We start from the raw sequence: 16979 nt of genomic DNA on the forward strand, positions 1-16979 counted from the left end.
GGCCGTCGTCCGGCGGCGGAAGTCTGAGTGAGACTTTCTCACGTTTTGTTAAGGGAATAATATTAAAATGCCCCTCAAAGTTTGGGTGTTTACTAAAATGTCACGATGGATACACATCTTACTACTGTAAAATGCCACAGAAACTATGTACCGATATTACATGTATATGCATGACAACGCTCCTGGAAACGAGCGCAAGAACAAGGTGAACGGTGAACAATGGAAAGCAACGCAGCCTCAAACAGGAATAAGGTTGTGGATTGAATGGTATGTAAAACTATACGCATTTCAGTCAGCTCGTCCAGACCTATGCGCAATATCGACCTGAGCAAGTTTGGGGGAAACCGATGTTTGTCGTGGCCAGGAATCTCCCGCATAACGAGCAAGAGAATTAACTTGACCGCGCACGATCAATCGCATCGTGGCCGACCAACTCCGGCTTGACGCGGCGACTTCTGCGGAAGCAGGGACAGCCATCTTGCTTGTCCAACTCCGTGCCACGCAAAATCAGTCAAGGAGGCACGATCCACGAGCTTCGACTTGTTCCGGCTCCGAAATCCAAGTGGCTGGATACGAAACCTCCCCTGTAATCGCCGATCTGACCCCACGGATGAAGAGCGGATGCTTCGTCGTGCCAGCAAAAACGACTATGACGTCGATGAAGAGAGGGGATTGTTCTTAACGAGCATTCTGTCTAACTCAGTCCCCTCCAAGCCTGAAAAAGGCTAGAAGGACGGCGAAAATTAAGAATTCGGTGAAGAATGCGGGCGACTACCACGATTGCTTAATTGAGAACAAGCAGAAAAGCTTGGCATGTCCACGTGAACATCAACAACAAGCGGGGTGTAGCCGCTGATCCACTGGTATGTCCGCACAAGTTGACCCGACTTGGAGTCGAGGACGCATTCAGCTACAATGCACACTATGGACAATACTCTCCTCTTGTTTGAAGTTGATCAACCGTCCTACTCTTTTCTTTTAAACAAATTGGGGACCCGGGTGGTGGACCCGGGGGGTTTCGCAGTTCGAAGCTATTTGTATGGATACTCGTACAGGGAAACGATGTACTCGGGTATCTCCTGCGTCTGCTTCGCAGCCGCAGCATCTGCTTAAACTGCCATTGTACAACCAATTGCACCAAGTCTGATCGCTCCTTTTCAAAGGCATTGCCAGTTCATATATCGTCACTCCGATGAAGTGAACATCGCCGCAGAGTTTGTTGAATCGATACTTCAACGCTTGGGGTTTGCCAAGCCCACCGCGGTGATTCTACCTCCTCCTGCTCGTCGGATTAGGCTTCCACGGATTTAGTTTTAACTTAGGCTCGTTTGTAGTTAGCAGAACGGTTTTTGACAACTAGCTAATCAACGTACTTGAAGTAATTTCCTTCCCTCCTGCCACTGAAATGTGCCCTGACCCAGGTCCTTTCTTTATTAGATTGCAGTGTTGTGCTCGGAAACTTACCGGTGGCGACAAAACAAGAAAAATCCGTGCATTCGAATATTTAGTGCTAGCAGGCTAACTGTTCAACTGAACTTGCAGGGTAACCTGATGAATCCACTAATTGTTTCAAGTTTGATAAGCCAAAACTGAGGTCTAGCAGATCTTGATCGCGTGTAGGAGTAGGATACACCTGGTGTTTATTCATCGCTTAGACGCTGTACGCCCAGGCTTCCTCTCTCACAAGAATCCGGGACGTACAGCGACAACGCGGGAGCGATGAAACTCTGTTTGACAAAATAGGTCGCAGCCGCACACATACATACATGTATTTCGTCCGGGTCGCCTGAATATCTAACAACAAAAGCGTGTCAGCTTCGATTTGTCCATGAACGTAACGTATTCATGTAGCATTAGGATAATCTGAACTAATATGGGTAACAATGTCCTTCGAAGTTGTTTTGACAAGAACAGGATCAAGTAGTAGATAATTCTACACCACCAGCAAGCATAATACTATCCAAAGTCTTCATAGATATAATACCTGAGTGAGTGCAGCTAGCTTCTTAATGCCCCCACACGAGCCATTCATAGCTAGATAAATTGGAACTAGGCTTTTTCCGGTTTCATATACGGTTGTCATTTTTTTTGCACTACCTTATAGCCCTTTCGCCGGAGAAGACATACCATCAGGCGCAGCTCTTTTGATTCTCCGCTAAACAAGTTCGCTCGCGGCCGTATAGAACCCGCGTTGCCGGTGGATAGAGTTTGCTGGATTAAAAAATATTGAACGAAAAAAATCAAGCTATACCTCTCCCATCTTGGGTCGCACAACCTTAAAAACTTGAAGTAGTTTGTGGCAAAGTTTTAGCGGAATGTTTAACCTAATCCATCAAGGCTCATTCCAATGAGTGTGAATATTCCCACAATACTAGCCTGCCGACAATTTAGACAAATTCAATGACCACACAATTTTCAATAATCTCTCCGAGAAACTGTGCATACAGAAAAACACTGTCTGAAAGAGGAGGGTATTATGAGTTATGACTCATGACTGAATGGACAGATCGAATCTATAGCTTTAACGCAACTATGTCGAGTGCTCTGGAGCTGCATATAGTATAATACGATGTGGTAATGGCACCAGTTGTGTTCAAGGTACTAACACCGATGTCTCTTATTGTCAGATGCACCATTATGTACTACGATGAACAAAGTACATCTACGGTAGAAGGAGAAGAAGCTCCGAGGCGAATAGGCATCTATCAAAACCTTCAGACCGGATCTGATCGAGTGCTGTGTGATGTAGTGTGAATGTTGTTTGATGACATCCGCTGGGGGGAGAAGCAACGGATGTAGCGCGAATGTCGTTCGATGACATCCAAAAACCTTCCCCAATTCGAACTGCGAATTACTTTTAAGTTTTTAAACTTTAAATTTCTGAAATTTCTTTTAAAAAAGAAATTTGCGTCTATTTGCAATTCTGGTGATAGATGGGGTGCCAGTACGTATCATTCGGAATGTTACCCGCACTCGCTTCATCGCCACTGCATCAGACAAAGGGTGCTTATCTCTCGAGGCGGCGATACAAGACACCCGGCGAACTTTGCACCTTTATCAGCTGGACTGCAACGCGATGAGACCGGCGGACAGCCAAATTTATGAGACGCCCAGGGGTGACAGCGTAAAAGAAGGCGTCGATGCTGCCACTGAAAGTGGCCACTTGGCCTGGTTCAATAGCTGCACGATAATTATTCGGAAAGCTGCATGGATGCTGCAGCCACTTGGCGATGGCCAAGCGATTGCATGGACAGAGAACAGAGGGGAGATGAAATCCGGGGGAGGAGTTGCACTATTGACGCCGTTGATGGTGCAGCAGAGAGTGTTACAATTAAAGCTGAGATTTCAAAGCGCCCAGTCCTCTTTTGAGCAACGTTTACCGTTCTCCAACAGCCACTGAACAACAAGAAAGTACCCGTTTCTTGCTGCTTCGTCAATCGCAGTCACAGTGCAGCCCTCCTCTCGGTTAACACATAGCACTTTACTATTTACAAGTGCCCAAACCTCGCGACTTGGTTCACTGCCTCCGACGTGCATCCCTCGCTCTGTTCACTTGAATCCACTTAACGACGCCAAACTCATCCATGGCATACATAGTGCAGGCCTTGCCCTTCTTCGCAAGCTATTGCATATTTCCGATGGTCTTCAGCAGCGGTAGAATCGACGGCGTGGGTGGAACACAATTCTTGACAAGCCACTTAAGAGATCTAGATGGCATAGATGCTCCAAGTGTACCGCGAGCGACCGCTACGAAACGTGTATCGAGTGAACACCTTGACTACTCTCACTACTCGTAGACTCATGTATCAAGAAACGATAGGACTTCACGATGAGGACTTACTACACATCGGGGGTGTATCCCAAAGAGACGATGCCGCTTTGCTATGGTCGTCATGCAAAATATCAGGAGGCTATTAACTAAGGTTCAATAGACTATCTTCTCAATCAATTGCTATGGTCGTCGTGGCTGTTGTTTATTCATGTGATTTTTTATCAATGCAAGTTGCCGTCAACTTGAAGTGTTGGGTCCGGCTCATCACAATCCGTTGATCTGAGACGTACGTAAGCTTACTTGTCCGCGACGAGGGGTCCGATGAGCGCGCTGGTGGCCTCGAAGACCTCGTCGGGGCCGGGGGTGGCGTCCACCTTGAAGACCTTGTCCTGCTTCTCGTAGTACATGATGACGGGCATGGTGGAGTCGAGGTACGTGCGGAAGCGCTTGCGGATGGCCTCGGCGTTGTCGTCCGTGCGGCCGCTGGTCTTGCCGCGCTCGAGCAGGCGCTCCTCCATGACGCTCTCGGGGCAGTCGTAGAAGAGCACGCCCTGCACCTGGAACTCGGCCTCGGGCATCTCCTCCTGCCAGCCCTGCAGGTTGTCGAAGTTGCGCGGGAACCCGTCGATGAGGAACAGGTCGCGGCCGCTCTTGACCATGGCCTGCTGCAGCAGGTTCAGCGTGATCTTGACGGGCACGATCTGGCCCTCCTTGATCATGCGGTCGATTAGCTCGCCGTTCTCCGAGCCCGACTGGCGCTCCTCGCGTAGCAGGTCGCCGGCCTGCGCAGCACACACACAAAATATCACCAACATGTCAGCAATGACAGTTATGATACATTGCATCTTTTGGCCTAAATCTCCCTAACCGACAGGTGGACGAAGCCGAACTTCTCCACCAGCTTGGCGCACTGCGTGCCCTTGCCGGCGCCAGGGCCGCCCAGCACGAACAGGATCTTCTTGGTCAGCGCGGCGCACATCTCGGCGGCAGGTTCAGGTAAGTTGGTGCTTCGTCGTCAAATTTGCAACTGCCCAAAACGTACGAGGGGACAAAAAGCGACGTTCACACAAAAGCTCTAATTCGTGTGGTTCACACTAATTTAGGATGAGTACCCTTCTAAGGTGGACCAGAATAGTGTGACTGGGACTATTTTGGGAGGCGGTTCGATCTTGATTGAGATCCGCTCCAGAGTGCGAGGAAGGATCGCTTCAAGTGCCACAATAACAGGCGCCGCGATGGAGAACAAGGGCCACGTGGCCATCAACATGTCGGGCAGCGGCTCGCTGGACGTGGCGCTGGCCAGGGAGGAGGCGCTGCACCGCTTCCGGGACATCAACTGGGCCACCTACACGCGGTACCTGCTTTTTATCAGGTTTTCTTATTTGTTGCACATATTGGTCATTAACGTCGCATTATTATCTTATTTTGGTGTGGACTATTTAGTGCCGGAGGGTTCTCCCTGGAGAAGACGGAGATCAATGCGCTCAAGGACCTGGAAGGCGTCATCAAGCCGGGAGCAGACGACGCCACGAATGTCAAGGCAGTGGACGAGTTCATGAGCGGTGAGTGAGACAGGTCTACCCTATTGGATCCAATGCTGTGTACTTAAACAATTGCATATGGGCTGCAGATGCTGGGCCGCTGGTGGGCAGCGCGCTGCTCAAGCTCGTGAAGAATGTGACGGAGCCGACGGTGCTCAAGTACTGCCTGGCCCGCATGGAGGAGCTGCTGCCGGGTACGGGCGGAGCTGAGAGGTTTTTAGGGTTTGTTGACACTATGGCATTGACTTTGTGTATTATTTTATATGGCTTTCGTACAGACGGTCTTCGTCTGCACAAGCGGATGGTGTACTTCGTGCCGGAGGGGGGCAACGTGGATGCGGCTCCGTTCTTGAGGATGATCCGTAACGACACGGGCTACATGCAATACGCCGCCAGCCACTTGCTCGCTCTTTTTCTCACGTGAGTGGGTTGTGCAATTGATTATTATTGTGATGAGGTTGGGGTGATCCTAACGTTTTTGGTTGGTTGGAACTAGGATTCGACCGCGCCAGGAAGACGCGGAAGCGCTGGGCCAGTGGGTTATTCAGGCGCTGAAGACTGGAGCCTTGCCGACGTCGACGAACGACTCAACCCGCGCAAACGTTACGCGTGCCGCGGTCTCGTCTTTGATGGTGCTCCTGCGCAATGAGAAACTGCGCGTGGTGTTCGTTAAGCAAGGCGGTGTGGCTCCGTAAGTTGCTGTTTGAGTATTGCAGCGCGTTGAGGGCGTACCTCCTCACCCGATTATTTTTTTCTGCTGAGATAGAGTGGTGGAGTTGCTGGAGAGCTCACAGAACCGCGCTCAGCTGGCGTATGAGGTATGTTCATCAAGTTCTTCCGTCGTTATCGCGGAGTGCTAATGCTTGTATCTGATTCGTTGCAGCTCACGTTCATCTTGTGGACTTTGGCGTTTTGCAACGAAGCTATGGAGAAGTTTGTGGCCGCCAAGGCACTAGATGCAATTGTGCTCCAAGTGGCAGCAGCTCCTCGCGAGAAGGTCGTGCGCGTTGCCTTGGAAGCTCTTCAGGTAAGCTCGTTCCTTCAAAAACTGAGGGTGCACCTAATAAATCGTGTCGTCTTGCTAATCACGAAGTGTCTTCTTCTTATAGAACTTACTTGGCAAACTGAGTGGCTTCTTCAACGAGCGTATGATTGACAGCGGCTTGCTGAAGACGCTAAACAACATGCGCGAGAGAAAGTGGGCTGATGAAGATATCGCGAAGGGCATTCAGGCCGTCCGTGATGTGCTCATTCGTGAGTACAAAGAACTGAAGTACGTACTACAACATAAACATTCTACCAGCTCTTGGTGTATGAAGCGCTGATCACTTGATTCTGTCTTGTTGCCTCGGCAAACAGTACGATGGAGCGCTACGAGAAGGAACTACGAACGGGAACCCTGAACTGGGGTCTGCTACACACGGACAAGTTTTGGAAGGACAACTTCATGACGTTCGAGAACAAGGACTTTGAGCTCATTCGGTAAGTAGACTCGATCTCACTTTATTCACCTTGTTGGCCAATACTCATTCATGTCGTACTCATTCTTGCCGTGTGCTGCAGTTTGTTGATCGACCTGTTGGAGTCCGACGACTCAAAGACGGTTGCTGTGGCTCTGTTCGATCTGGGAGAGTTTGTGCGCTTCTACCCGAACGGCAAGCACATCGCCAAGACGCTTGGAGCGAAGAAGGTGGCAATGAAGCTCATGACTCACGAGAACGCAGAGGTGCAAAAGCAAGCTCTACAGTGCATCTCGAAGATGATGGTCAACAAGTGGGAGTTTGTCAAGTAAGAAAACGACAGTTCGGTTCGTGTTGGGGGCACAGACAGAGATCCACGCGTCTCCGAGGCGCAGTGCGTTCGTAGGAGGCGCATAAAAACAGTTTTAACATTGACAGGGAGTTGTGGTTGTAGCAACAGTTGTTGGAGTGTTTGTCGCCACCTTGATAACGAAGCCCATGACTGCGTGTGAATACATCGCGTTATACGTCGCGTTTCGCATCGCGCGTATCTGCTCGAATTTCGGTCTTGCCTTTCATCCAGACTTAGATGGACGAATGATTGACAATTACACTGGCAAGTTTTGCTGTTGTTATTTGTGTTCATCGTAGTGGGGCGCACACTTCCGATGGATCAAAACGCTGAAGTGGGCTTGGCTACTTCGTGTTTGCCCACGTGCGCCAAAGACCAACAGCAGCCTCCGCCGCGCAAAAGAAGCTCACGAGGGGTTCTACGAGCAACAGTCAATCAAGTGTTAATACAAGACTACAATCTGCAGTTAAGGCACCATGGAATGATGAACGCACCAGGGAGGAAACCCTTCTCAAGTGACCAGTGGATGCACGGTCCAGCGTAGAAGAAGTTTCGGAGCTGCACGTAGTACAACTCCCGACGACTACAAAACGACCAACAGAAGCTCAGTCATACCAGTCCTGAAGTAAACAAGAACACACAATGAGCTCTTACCGAGCCTGGATAGCGGCGAGCTGGGTCGCGCGCTACAACCAATGCAAGCGACACAAGCACACACAAGCTCAGCTTCCTCCACCCAAGTTCCACAACAAGCACCATTCCATCGTCCCAGCTACCGTACCTCTTCGTCAGAGAGGTCTTCCTGCTCCGTGATCTCCTTCTCCTTTGCAGTCAACGCGCGGATCCTGTCGACACAGATACACCAGTCAGAAGCCCGAACAACGCCCTCAAACCCTATCAGCAACTTCAACGTACCGGAGCGCGTTGGCGTACACGTCCAGCAGGATGTAGATCCCCCACGCCTGACACGACTGGCGCGAGACCTTCATCGCGTCAATGTTTAGCAGCTTCGGGGCGCTGCCATCATCCACCGGCACCACCAGAAAGAACACACACAGTCACACCGTCAACAACTAGGATACCCTAGACTCCCGCACACAACTGCAACTCCAGCGACTCACACGAAGCCGACGTAGGAGACGTGCTCCAGCGGGTAGTACGCGATCATGGACAGCGCCTGCAGACTGACGACGCGCCGCACGTGGTCGCTGTCGTCCCCGTAGCACCACGAGCCGTTCTTCCAGGCCTCGTACGACTCGAAGCCGCCCGTGAAGCGGATGACGTAGCGCGCCATGGAGATGTTGGACGCGATGGCGCGCAGGCCCTTGGACGTCTCCGTCTCCTGCTGCGACGTGTGCGCCAGCAGGTGGCCCATGGCGCCCAGGCCGTAGCCGATGGTCTTGTAGAACTTGTCGGCGCGGAACGTCGAGCTGCTGAAGCGCGCGAACTTGTCCACGTCCAGCAGTGCCAGGCTGCTGCTGCTCTTGCCTTCGGCGCTCATAGCTGCTGATACGGGCTGTAGCTGTGGGCGGAGGAATCGGCAAATGCGCAAGACGAGGGTATTGCGTCCTCAGGTGCGACGCCTGCTTCAAGGCAGAGAGGACTCCTCTGACGTTTGACGTATCATTTCGCCCGCCGAGAATTGGTCCACGCGGACTATAATTTGGTCCATTTAGGGTCTTTTAGTGATGGTACATGGTACCGGTTACATATTCAGTTAGGTGCGATATTGAACCGTACTTAATCACTAAGTGCGTTAGCGCTCGCTCTTAAGTCCGGTCTGGCTCCCTGACGCACAGTCTGACTTCTACGAAAGCGGTTGGACCAATCAGCTGCAGGCTCTGACGGACGAGCCAAGTTATAGACCCTGCGACCGTGCTAGCGGCGCAGGATGCGTGGCGTCGTACGCACTGGGGGATTGTATGTAAGCCGGCAGATGGCGGCTATCTCGCGCGATGGACCGCGGCTGGCAGTCCGCCAGCAGCAACCAAGGCAACATCGCCAGCGCCGACCCAAGAAGCGCTCGGCAGCTCCGTTACAAAGCGCGATTTGCGTCCCTTCACCGCGATAACAGCCAGCTGAAGGACAGGCCTCTAGCTGCTGCTGCGTGGCGCACTTGCATTTCTCCACTTCTTCGGCGGCAACGGCTGCGGGACATTGAAACACACAAGAGCGAGCCATTACTGCGGCTGTGGCCAGTTGGCGCGAGGCGCGACACACTACTCACTCTCACACCTAAACGAGAGCGCAGAGGCTCAGAAGCTCTACTCCCTCCATCGCTGCAAGTCCGGCACCTCACCGCAACACAAGCCATTGCAGCATGTACCGCGAGGGATACCTCATCAAGTGCGGGCGCAGCACGTATGACCCACCGGTAAGTTTGAGCTGAAGTTTGACATTGAAGCAGTTGTTGAACATGCTCGCTAACGGTTGTTGTTGTGTGCAGCAACTGCTCTTCTGCGTGTTCGAGGACGGCGTGGTCAAGTACTTCCAGGAGAAGGGCGGCATGTTCGTGGGCGAGCTCGAGCTGGCGGGCCACGTGACCAAGGTGCGCGTGGAGAAGTCCGCGCCCGGCAAGTTCCCGTACCGCTTCTCCGTGTCCTCGGCGGAGGTGGTGCGCGTCGAGGGCCGACGCATGAAGCTCGGCGAGGCGCGCATGACCGAGTTCGCGGCGCCGACCAACGACCTGATGAAGGAGTGGGCCAACTCGCTGCACCTGTGGCGCCGCATGAACTGGAAGGAGAACGTCAAGTTCTTCGACAACTCGAGCGAACTCTCGCAGGCCGAAGAGCTGGAGACGCTGCAGCTGCAGATGCACACGATGAAGACGGTGCGCGGCCGCTCGACCTCCGGCGCCAAGTTCAGGACGCCGTTCGTCAACATCATGCACGGACAGCCCTCGCCCACGATCAAGAAGCTGCGTCAGATGATCATGCACACGGGGTCCACGGCGTGCGCGTAAGCGGCGCGTGCGGAGTGACCATTTATCAATTCTGCGCTGCGGGGGATCTGTCGCTGCCGCTGCGTTGTTTATTATCATGTCTAGAGCCATGCACCGCGTCCGAAGTCCCATCAGCCGGACTGCAATTTTGTGTGTATAAATACAAGCCACTATTATCAAGTTAGCGCGTCTTGGAGCTGCATTGCATCGCGTTGGTGTTGCGGCCGTCTTGCGATAACTACATCTGTAGCCTTTCGCATTATTGCGATCGTCCAGCACTGCTGGACTAGCAGTGTATCTCTGAAGCCACTTAGGTAGTCGAATGACCCCATCGAAATTAATCCGCGAAAACTGGCCTGAAAGCGCAGTTAGCGAACTGGACACCACCTCATCGGTCCACAACAATGACTTGAGGAGAGCAAAACTTATTTTACATTTGGCAATTGATAAATACTATTCTATATGAGCGGGCGAGTGGCTGCGTCTTCATCCCCCATGCAGTCAACTCTAGCTTTTTGCTGCTTTCAAGCAGTTTCGATCTTGCTGGCAGCGCGAGCCGCCTCCAGGTGGGTCGACACAGCGTCACGGATCAGCACCGAGTCAACGCAGTCGGCGCCTCGCAGCCACGGGTGCTCTAGCGCCTCCGCCACTGTGATCCGCTGGTCCGGGTTGACCAGCATGGCTGAGATGAGGTCCTGTGCACCAGGAGTCATGACCTGCAGCACCTCGTCCGGCTGCGTCTGCCAAAAGTGCTCCAAGTCGCCGGCCAGCAGGTCGTCGTACCAGGCGTCTCCCTTGTGGGCCTCGTTGAACGGCGGCAGACCCGTCATCAAGATGAACAGCACGACGCCAGCAGACCACACGTCCACCGGCGTGCCGCGGTACAGCTGTCTCGACCTGATCTCGGGCGCCATGTAGAGCGCCGTCCCGCTCTCGTCTCTTGAAAACACGTCGGAGGCGTCCTCGCCCGTGGGTGCCATCGCTGCAACGCCAAAGTCCGCCAGCTTGAGCTGGTAGTTGGCATCCAGCAGCAAGTTCTCGGGCTTGACGTCTCGGTGCACGACGCCGTTGGCATGGCACGCCTCCAGCGCGCGCAGCAGTTGGCACATGTAGACCTTGACCAACGGCTCCGGCAGCGCGCCGCCGACCTCGAGCAGGTCGAACAGGTCGCCGTTGGGCGCGAACTCGGTCACCATGGCCACGTAGTCGCAGTCGAGCTTCTTGCCGGACACGAGGCGGTCGATCTGCAGCACGTTCGGGTGCTGCACGCGGTTCATGGCGTTGCACTCGTGCACGATGGAGGCCACCTGCAGCTCGAGCGCGTCGAGGTCCACGCGGTCCGTCGTGAGCGCGGCCGGCAGCTTGACGGCCACGTCGCGCTGCAGCCGGTCGTCGTAGGCCAGCAGCACGCGCCCGTGCAGCCCCGAGCCGAGCTCCTTGGTGATCGTGTACGGGCCCTTGCGGAGCTGCTCGTCCGCCGGCGTCTGCAGCCGCCTCGGCGCCAGGGGCGACGGGGTGCTGCTCGTTATGCACGCCAGCATGCTGGTGTTGATGTGGGTTGATGCGGACTCTTGGAAGTCGTTAGGGAAATGGGGAACGCTGTTGCGCGCCGAGGTGTATGTTTCTGCCAGCCATGTTGATGTATCATCAGGGCCAAAGGTATCTCAAGGGACCATGCACGAGGTTCGAAACGCGACTTGGGCTCAGTATGGTTTTTGGACGGGTGCACTTCCACGCGCTCTTATCTCAACAAAAAATGTCGCTTCTGAATCTTGAATGCAGGGCTTTTCTTCATAAACATCCACTTCTGGATTATTCAATTCTCGAATACTTTTGATTGTACAGGGTGCATAACCTAGGTTTTGTATAGCGTTCCCGATATGAGAATCTAGTCTTCAAGGCTATGTGATGTAAGAAGAGAAAGAATGGAGCGGTAACTGTACGCCCTATGAAAAATGCCTTGCGCGGCTGCTAAATCAAATTGATTCTGGCGATCTGACTTGGCTACGCTCCTCTTGCGCTTGCTTGCACTGTGTGTGGCCGCTTGGAACGGGAAATGTTTCAAGCAATCCTGCTGATCGCTGTCGCCGCCGCTGTGCATTTCACTGTGCGTGGTGTGAGCAGGTATTTTAGTCGCCGCCTCCTTCGCGTGGCTATGCCATTGCTCTTGGGCTTCGGGCCATTATTCATTCACGGGTAAAGAGGTATTGATAGCTTTGAGTTCGTCAGCCCCCAATCTGCCGCGCGACGACGAGTGCATGGGGGTGCAGCTACAGTTGCGGCCCATAATGCATGCAGAGGGCGTTATCGGCTTACGCCAGCTTACCCACCAACCAAACCACGGATCAAATAATATATGCAAGTGCGCTTTGAGACTGCAACTAAAGCAAACTCCAGGAGACATACAGATAGGAGATCCTTGCTGCAGCTTTGGGTAGCTCCGCGCTTCTCAGGTACGACATCCTGCACCAACGGCACCATCATTCGGCCACAAGTTGAAGTCCTCTTTTTCGCCAATCGCAACCGCCGAGTCATCACTTGAAGCGCCGCCAAACGGCCCGAGCCAAAGCGAAGCGGGCAAGATGCTGCGGCTCGCGCTGCGCCGCCCGCTTGTGGGGCTGCGCGGGGCTGGCAGCCCGCATCGATCTGCGCTACTGCGTCCTTCGGTCTGCATCGCCTCCACCTCCTCCTCATCCTCTTCCACCTCCTCCCCAGCCCCCATCGCGTCACAGGACAACGGATTCGCCCGTGGCCGCACAATCTACCGCGTCGAGGGCGACGGCTCGCAGCGATTCCACGTGGAGAAGACCAGGGGAGCGCTGGGGCTATGGACCCACAAGGCCGAAGGACTCCGCAGTGCCCCCACGAGTCTCGCCGCGGCGCGACGCACGGGCTCGTGGCTCTACGACGTGTTGTGGGACCTGTTCCTGCCCAAGGACGCGCGCGCGTCGCTCACCAAGGACTACTTCCCGTACGCCAAGTGGAGCTTCGTGGGCTCCGTGGCCTCCTGCGCAGCCAGCGTGCTGTCCATGCAGTCGCTGCTGTACGCCATTGGACTCGGAGCTGGAGCCATCCCCACAGCTGCAGCGGTGAATTGGGTGCTCAAGGACGGACTGGGCCAGTTCGGAGGCGTACTCTTCGCTAGTATCGTCAACAACCGGTACGACGCAGACCCGAAGCGTTGGCGCGTGGCGTCGTCCGTGGCGCTGGATGTGTCGGTGCTCGGGGAGATCTTGACGCCGTTGGCGCCCGGCAGCTTCCTTGCCATTGCATCGCTGGCCAATGTGGCCAAGAACGTGGCGTGGCTTAGTGCCAGCGCTACGCGCGCGGGGTTCCACAACTCGTTCGCGATTCGGGAGAACCTGGCGGATGTGACGGCCAAGGCGGGGTCTCAAGCCATTGCGTCCTCGATCTTTGGCACCGGGCTGGGCATCTTGATCTCGCAGTTCACAGGCTCGTCGACGCTGAACGTGGCGGCGGCGTTTGCTGTGCTCTCGACGGTGCACCTGATCAGCACGTACAAGTCCGTGGACTGCGTGCAGCTGCGCACGCTCAACTGCCAGAGACTGCATATCGTGGCCACGCACTTCTTGCGAGCCGGTCCTGAGACGAGAGAGATCCCTGGCTTGAAGGCTGTGAGCGAGCGAGAGGTGTTCATCCCCACGATGCTCAGCGGGTACCAGACGCTGCACGGGAAGTCGGTCATTCACGAGGACGCGACGTTGGACCAGCTCTCTCAGGGCAGTCCTAAGACTCTCGGAAGGCTGAAGGACTTTTACGCGGGGGAGAAGTACCTGTTGAATCTGAAGCTAAAGGAGCGTGGGCCGCATCGCATCGATCTGGCTCTGGAGGAGCATGCAACGAGCCAGGACGCGCTTCGAGCTCATTTGCACGCTGTTCTCCTCCAGTTGGCTCTCGAAGATGCTTCTGCTCCACCGACGAGCGCATGGGACCTCGTGGGGGAGAAGTACAACGAGGCTCTAGCATTAAACGACGAGTTCATCTCCAAGCTGGAGTCCTCCATGTGGCACACAGACAACCTTCTCGTCGAAGAGCGGAACTCGCGCTACAAGTGGTTAGCTTGAGAAGCACAAAACGGGTGGATGAATAGACACAATATTCAACGGCGTCATCTCAACAAACCCAACATGTCAAAACGGCCTTCCTTTCCAGATAACAGTCTTGTGTACGATGCAAGTCAAGCAGCCGCCCCGTTGTCCCTATCTCGCGCCATCTAGCTGTCCTCGAGGTTGATGCTCTGGCCGAAGCGGCCGTACAGCACCTTCTTCAGAGCCTGAACATCATCATCAACACCCACTCGCCATCAGCCACCCCACATCTTAACCACTCTCACCATAACAACCAAGCACCCACCGCCTGCCGCGCCTCGAGCTTGGACTCCTCCGCCTGTAGCTTCTTGAGCTCCGCGTTGGCTTCCTAAACACCCAGGAAAGTCACCCATCAGCAACATTAAACCCACTGCAACCTTGACACCCAATAGCACAGCAGCCACCCACCTCCACGCGCTTCTCGAGGTACTCCTGGGCAAAGTCCTCCGAGGCCTCCACGAAGCTCTCCCCAATAAATAGCCTGCAACAATCCATACTCCGTCAATAAGGGTGCAGTTGACTGCAATGATTAATGTTGAGCACGCACTGGACGTTGTCGCCCTCGCCCATCATGAGGTCCGTGTTGGCGTCGTCCAGAGTGTCGAGCTTGTCCTTGAGCGCCTTCTTCTGCTCGCGGATCTCGTGCAGCGACGCGTTGTTGCGGCCGAACTCGTTGATGCGCAGCTGGTCTTCCTTGCGGACCTGGGGGACAAGCGCGTCAGCTACATGGTCGTGCTTCTACCGCCTCAAAAGGAGGCCTGCAGCCCGAGATATGCACGCACATCCGCCTCGACTTCCTGTTGCTGAGCCAGCATTGTCACTATCGGAGCTCCTCGACTTCCGTAATGGGAGCCCAGTCAATCAGACGTCTCTTTATAGGAGCAGTGCATCTTTCTGTATTAGAACATGGATACATGTAGCTATGTATCGAAGATATGGCTACAGTTGATGTTGCTGTGCACATTGAAGTGTGAGTCTTCGGGCATCGCGTGTGAAGGCTCCGTGGTTGTTGCGGTAGGCGGCAATGCACTCGAGTGTGATGACTCGAGGGTGCCGAGCAGCTTTGGATTTTGCGCTGGCGATGATGGAGGCGATGGCGGTGGGAGTGTCGACTCCACCGCCGTGCAACATCTGAGCTGTGTCAGCTTCGAACTCGGCCATGAGCTCTTCGTCTGGCGTGGCGAGCAGCTCCTCAACAGCTTCAAGAAGCCTCCGCATGCGCCATTCCGGATCCCACTGGCGCAGCAAACCGTATAGTGACATGGAGCCGTTCAACAGCTTTCGAGTCGAATGTTTGACGCGTTTAGTTCGTTGTTCAATGCAAGTGCCGAAGAGATGGCGCTGCGTACCGGAACAAAGTTGGGATGATAGATGTGGGTGAGGCAGCTCAGTACGGGTGCTTCGAAGGGATATTCGTGACTAAACCTGCAACGAACGATCCGGATGAATGACATATTTTGGCGGGGCAACCAAGCTACGAGTCAAAACTGTAGCTGTATCGTACCGAACGTGGAAATTGAGGACTCCTCCTTCATATGGAGATCCTACAGGTCCATTCATAAGCACCTTCCAGTCCCATGCATTCTCTGCGAGTGGGGCAACCATAGTAACACGTTACAGCTAGAGGAATGCGCCGTAATAACAGTAGATCCTTGTCACAAACCTTTTACAATGAAGACCTGCGAGTTAGCTGTGGGATGGGTGCTCAGGTCGAGCAATTCGCGACGGATCGCCATTACATGCTTGGAGTACTGCAGGAACATGGCGAGCTTGTCCCCGTTTCCTCGTCGAATATCGCTGACAAGCTACGATTGCAGTGACCGCAGAGGTTTGTTAAGTCTTTCGAACACCCCTTCATAAGTCAAGTCCTTCATCCTCACATACCCGGACAAACTCGTGGTATTCCAGCTCGCCCGACCGGTTTTCATCGACTTTGTCGATGAGTTCTTGGACCTGTGTGAAACGTAAAGTGTGTTGATACTTGGGTCTAAGTATGCTGACCTGATTAGTGCGTACTTCTTCGAGCGTCGCCGAGATCCCCATCGACTCCATCAAAACGGTAAGCTCCGACGCAGCAATGCTACCGTCTCCGCTTGTATCAAAGTCTGAGAACTACATGTAGAGTTTACGCTGTCAAGTTATGGCTACTGTATTTTGTCTCTCACACGATCCAGCGCCTGCGTTCCACCTGCTGCTTCATCTGCTCGAGTTCTTCCCGTGAGAATTCATGCTTGAGGCTCTCTGGGAGTGTCGCTATCCAAGTTTCGGGTCCGCCGACGCGAACTTTCACCTTCATCGCTGCCAGTACAGTGAAGAGTAGAACAAGCTACGGGTATTTTTGGCTATCATTGGCTCAGTTGGCATTGAGGAGTTAGGAGTTAGTTATGGGTTGGGCTTACTACTTTAGAGTACCGTCGAGAGTGTCACAATAGCGTCGTCACGCTATGCGTATGGTAGCACTTGAGCAGAGGGTAGTAGTAGCTGAAGCACTCGGGCAAGATGCCGTCGACGTTGCAGTCAGCACTAGTTGTTCTTGAACAGGTAAATTGAGATCTGATTGAATTAGACGTGTTTCCGTAACTAGTTTTCTTCTAGCTAGCCTACACAACTCACTCAGTAAACTCTTCGTACAAACATGCAATGTTAACATGCAGGATGGCATCCTCAACTTGCACTTGAACGTCAACTCACAAAGTTGAAAGTAGATCACAGCTGACGAACTCTACCCGCTACTAATTGCCGTGTTCAACTTGATAGCCTTCGCGTTCGAGCTAGGATGAGTAGGATCTGCTAGCAGTCCTTGA

The 16979-nt window shown here is 53.7% G+C and overlaps 8 protein-coding genes across 8 annotated transcripts; 3 read left to right on the plus strand and 5 right to left on the minus strand.

Annotated features, from left to right (window-relative positions):
• Positions 1–4068: 4068 nt before the first annotated feature.
• PHYSODRAFT_251122 (hypothetical protein) lies at positions 4069–4751 on the minus strand (the record flags this gene model as incomplete). The annotated part of the gene is made up of 2 exons (XM_009530900.1): positions 4069–4554; positions 4641–4751. 2 exons carry the CDS (start codon positions 4749–4751, stop codon positions 4069–4071), a joined length of 597 nt encoding a protein of 198 aa, XP_009529195.1.
• A 256-nt stretch (positions 4752–5007) lies between these two features.
• Positions 5008–7105, plus strand: PHYSODRAFT_505321 (hypothetical protein; the record flags this gene model as incomplete). Its single annotated transcript, XM_009530901.1, has 10 exons — positions 5008–5126; positions 5216–5334; positions 5403–5507; positions 5592–5733; positions 5810–6004; positions 6080–6131; positions 6197–6340; positions 6423–6586; positions 6673–6795; positions 6877–7105. 10 exons carry the CDS (start codon positions 5008–5010, stop codon positions 7103–7105), a joined length of 1392 nt encoding a protein of 463 aa, XP_009529196.1.
• Positions 7106–7469: 364 nt separating this feature from the next.
• Positions 7470–8651, minus strand: PHYSODRAFT_561237 (hypothetical protein; the record flags this gene model as incomplete). The annotated part of the gene is made up of 6 exons (XM_009530902.1): positions 8247–8651; positions 8041–8142; positions 7907–7970; positions 7780–7811; positions 7620–7708; positions 7470–7543 (listed from the first exon to the last, which is right to left on the minus strand). Exons 1-6 carry the CDS (start codon positions 8624–8626, stop codon positions 7470–7472), a joined length of 741 nt encoding a protein of 246 aa, XP_009529197.1. The 5' UTR covers positions 8627–8651.
• Positions 8652–9050: 399 nt separating this feature from the next.
• On the plus strand, positions 9051–10087 carry PHYSODRAFT_346593 (hypothetical protein; the record flags this gene model as incomplete). The annotated part of the gene is made up of 2 exons (XM_009530903.1): positions 9051–9499; positions 9572–10087. The coding sequence occupies exons 1-2, from the start codon at positions 9446–9448 to the stop codon at positions 10085–10087; spliced, it is 570 nt and encodes a 189-aa protein (XP_009529198.1). The 5' UTR covers positions 9051–9445.
• Positions 10088–10590: 503 nt separating this feature from the next.
• PHYSODRAFT_333696 (hypothetical protein) lies at positions 10591–12528 on the minus strand (the record flags this gene model as incomplete). The annotated part of the gene is made up of 2 exons (XM_009530904.1): positions 10591–11665; positions 12473–12528. The coding sequence occupies 2 exons, from the start codon at positions 12526–12528 to the stop codon at positions 10591–10593; spliced, it is 1131 nt and encodes a 376-aa protein (XP_009529199.1).
• A 98-nt stretch (positions 12529–12626) lies between these two features.
• On the plus strand, positions 12627–14195 carry PHYSODRAFT_546234 (hypothetical protein). The gene is made up of 2 exons (XM_009530905.1): positions 12627–13641; positions 13918–14195. Exons 1-2 carry the CDS (start codon positions 12649–12651, stop codon positions 14149–14151), a joined length of 1227 nt encoding a protein of 408 aa, XP_009529200.1. The 5' UTR covers positions 12627–12648; the 3' UTR covers positions 14152–14195.
• A 105-nt stretch (positions 14196–14300) lies between these two features.
• PHYSODRAFT_315748 (hypothetical protein) lies at positions 14301–14990 on the minus strand (the record flags this gene model as incomplete). Its single annotated transcript, XM_009530906.1, has 5 exons — positions 14301–14360; positions 14441–14503; positions 14584–14656; positions 14723–14877; positions 14958–14990. The coding sequence occupies 5 exons, from the start codon at positions 14988–14990 to the stop codon at positions 14301–14303; spliced, it is 384 nt and encodes a 127-aa protein (XP_009529201.1).
• Positions 14991–15114: 124 nt separating this feature from the next.
• PHYSODRAFT_510020 (hypothetical protein) lies at positions 15115–16471 on the minus strand (the record flags this gene model as incomplete). Its single annotated transcript, XM_009530907.1, has 7 exons — positions 15115–15453; positions 15525–15600; positions 15680–15761; positions 15839–15980; positions 16060–16128; positions 16192–16287; positions 16364–16471. 7 exons carry the CDS (start codon positions 16469–16471, stop codon positions 15115–15117), a joined length of 912 nt encoding a protein of 303 aa, XP_009529202.1.
• Positions 16472–16979: the final 508 nt, after the last annotated feature.

This window comes from Phytophthora sojae (assembly GCF_000149755.1).
Source record: "Phytophthora sojae unplaced genomic scaffold PHYSOscaffold_5, whole genome shotgun sequence".
NCBI classification, from domain to species: domain Eukaryota; phylum Oomycota; class Peronosporomycetes; order Peronosporales; family Peronosporaceae; genus Phytophthora; species Phytophthora sojae.

Excerpts from the sequence above, each read along its gene's own strand:
- PHYSODRAFT_546234 (XM_009530905.1), top strand. The coding sequence starts at position 12,649 with ATGCTGCGGCTCGCGCTGCGCCGCCCGCTTGTGGGGCTGCGCGGGGCT. Across the intron at positions 13,642-13,917 it reads ACTGCCAGAGACTGCATATC|GAGCATGCAACGAGCCAGGA; the intron begins GTGGCCACGCAC and ends CTGGCTCTGGAG.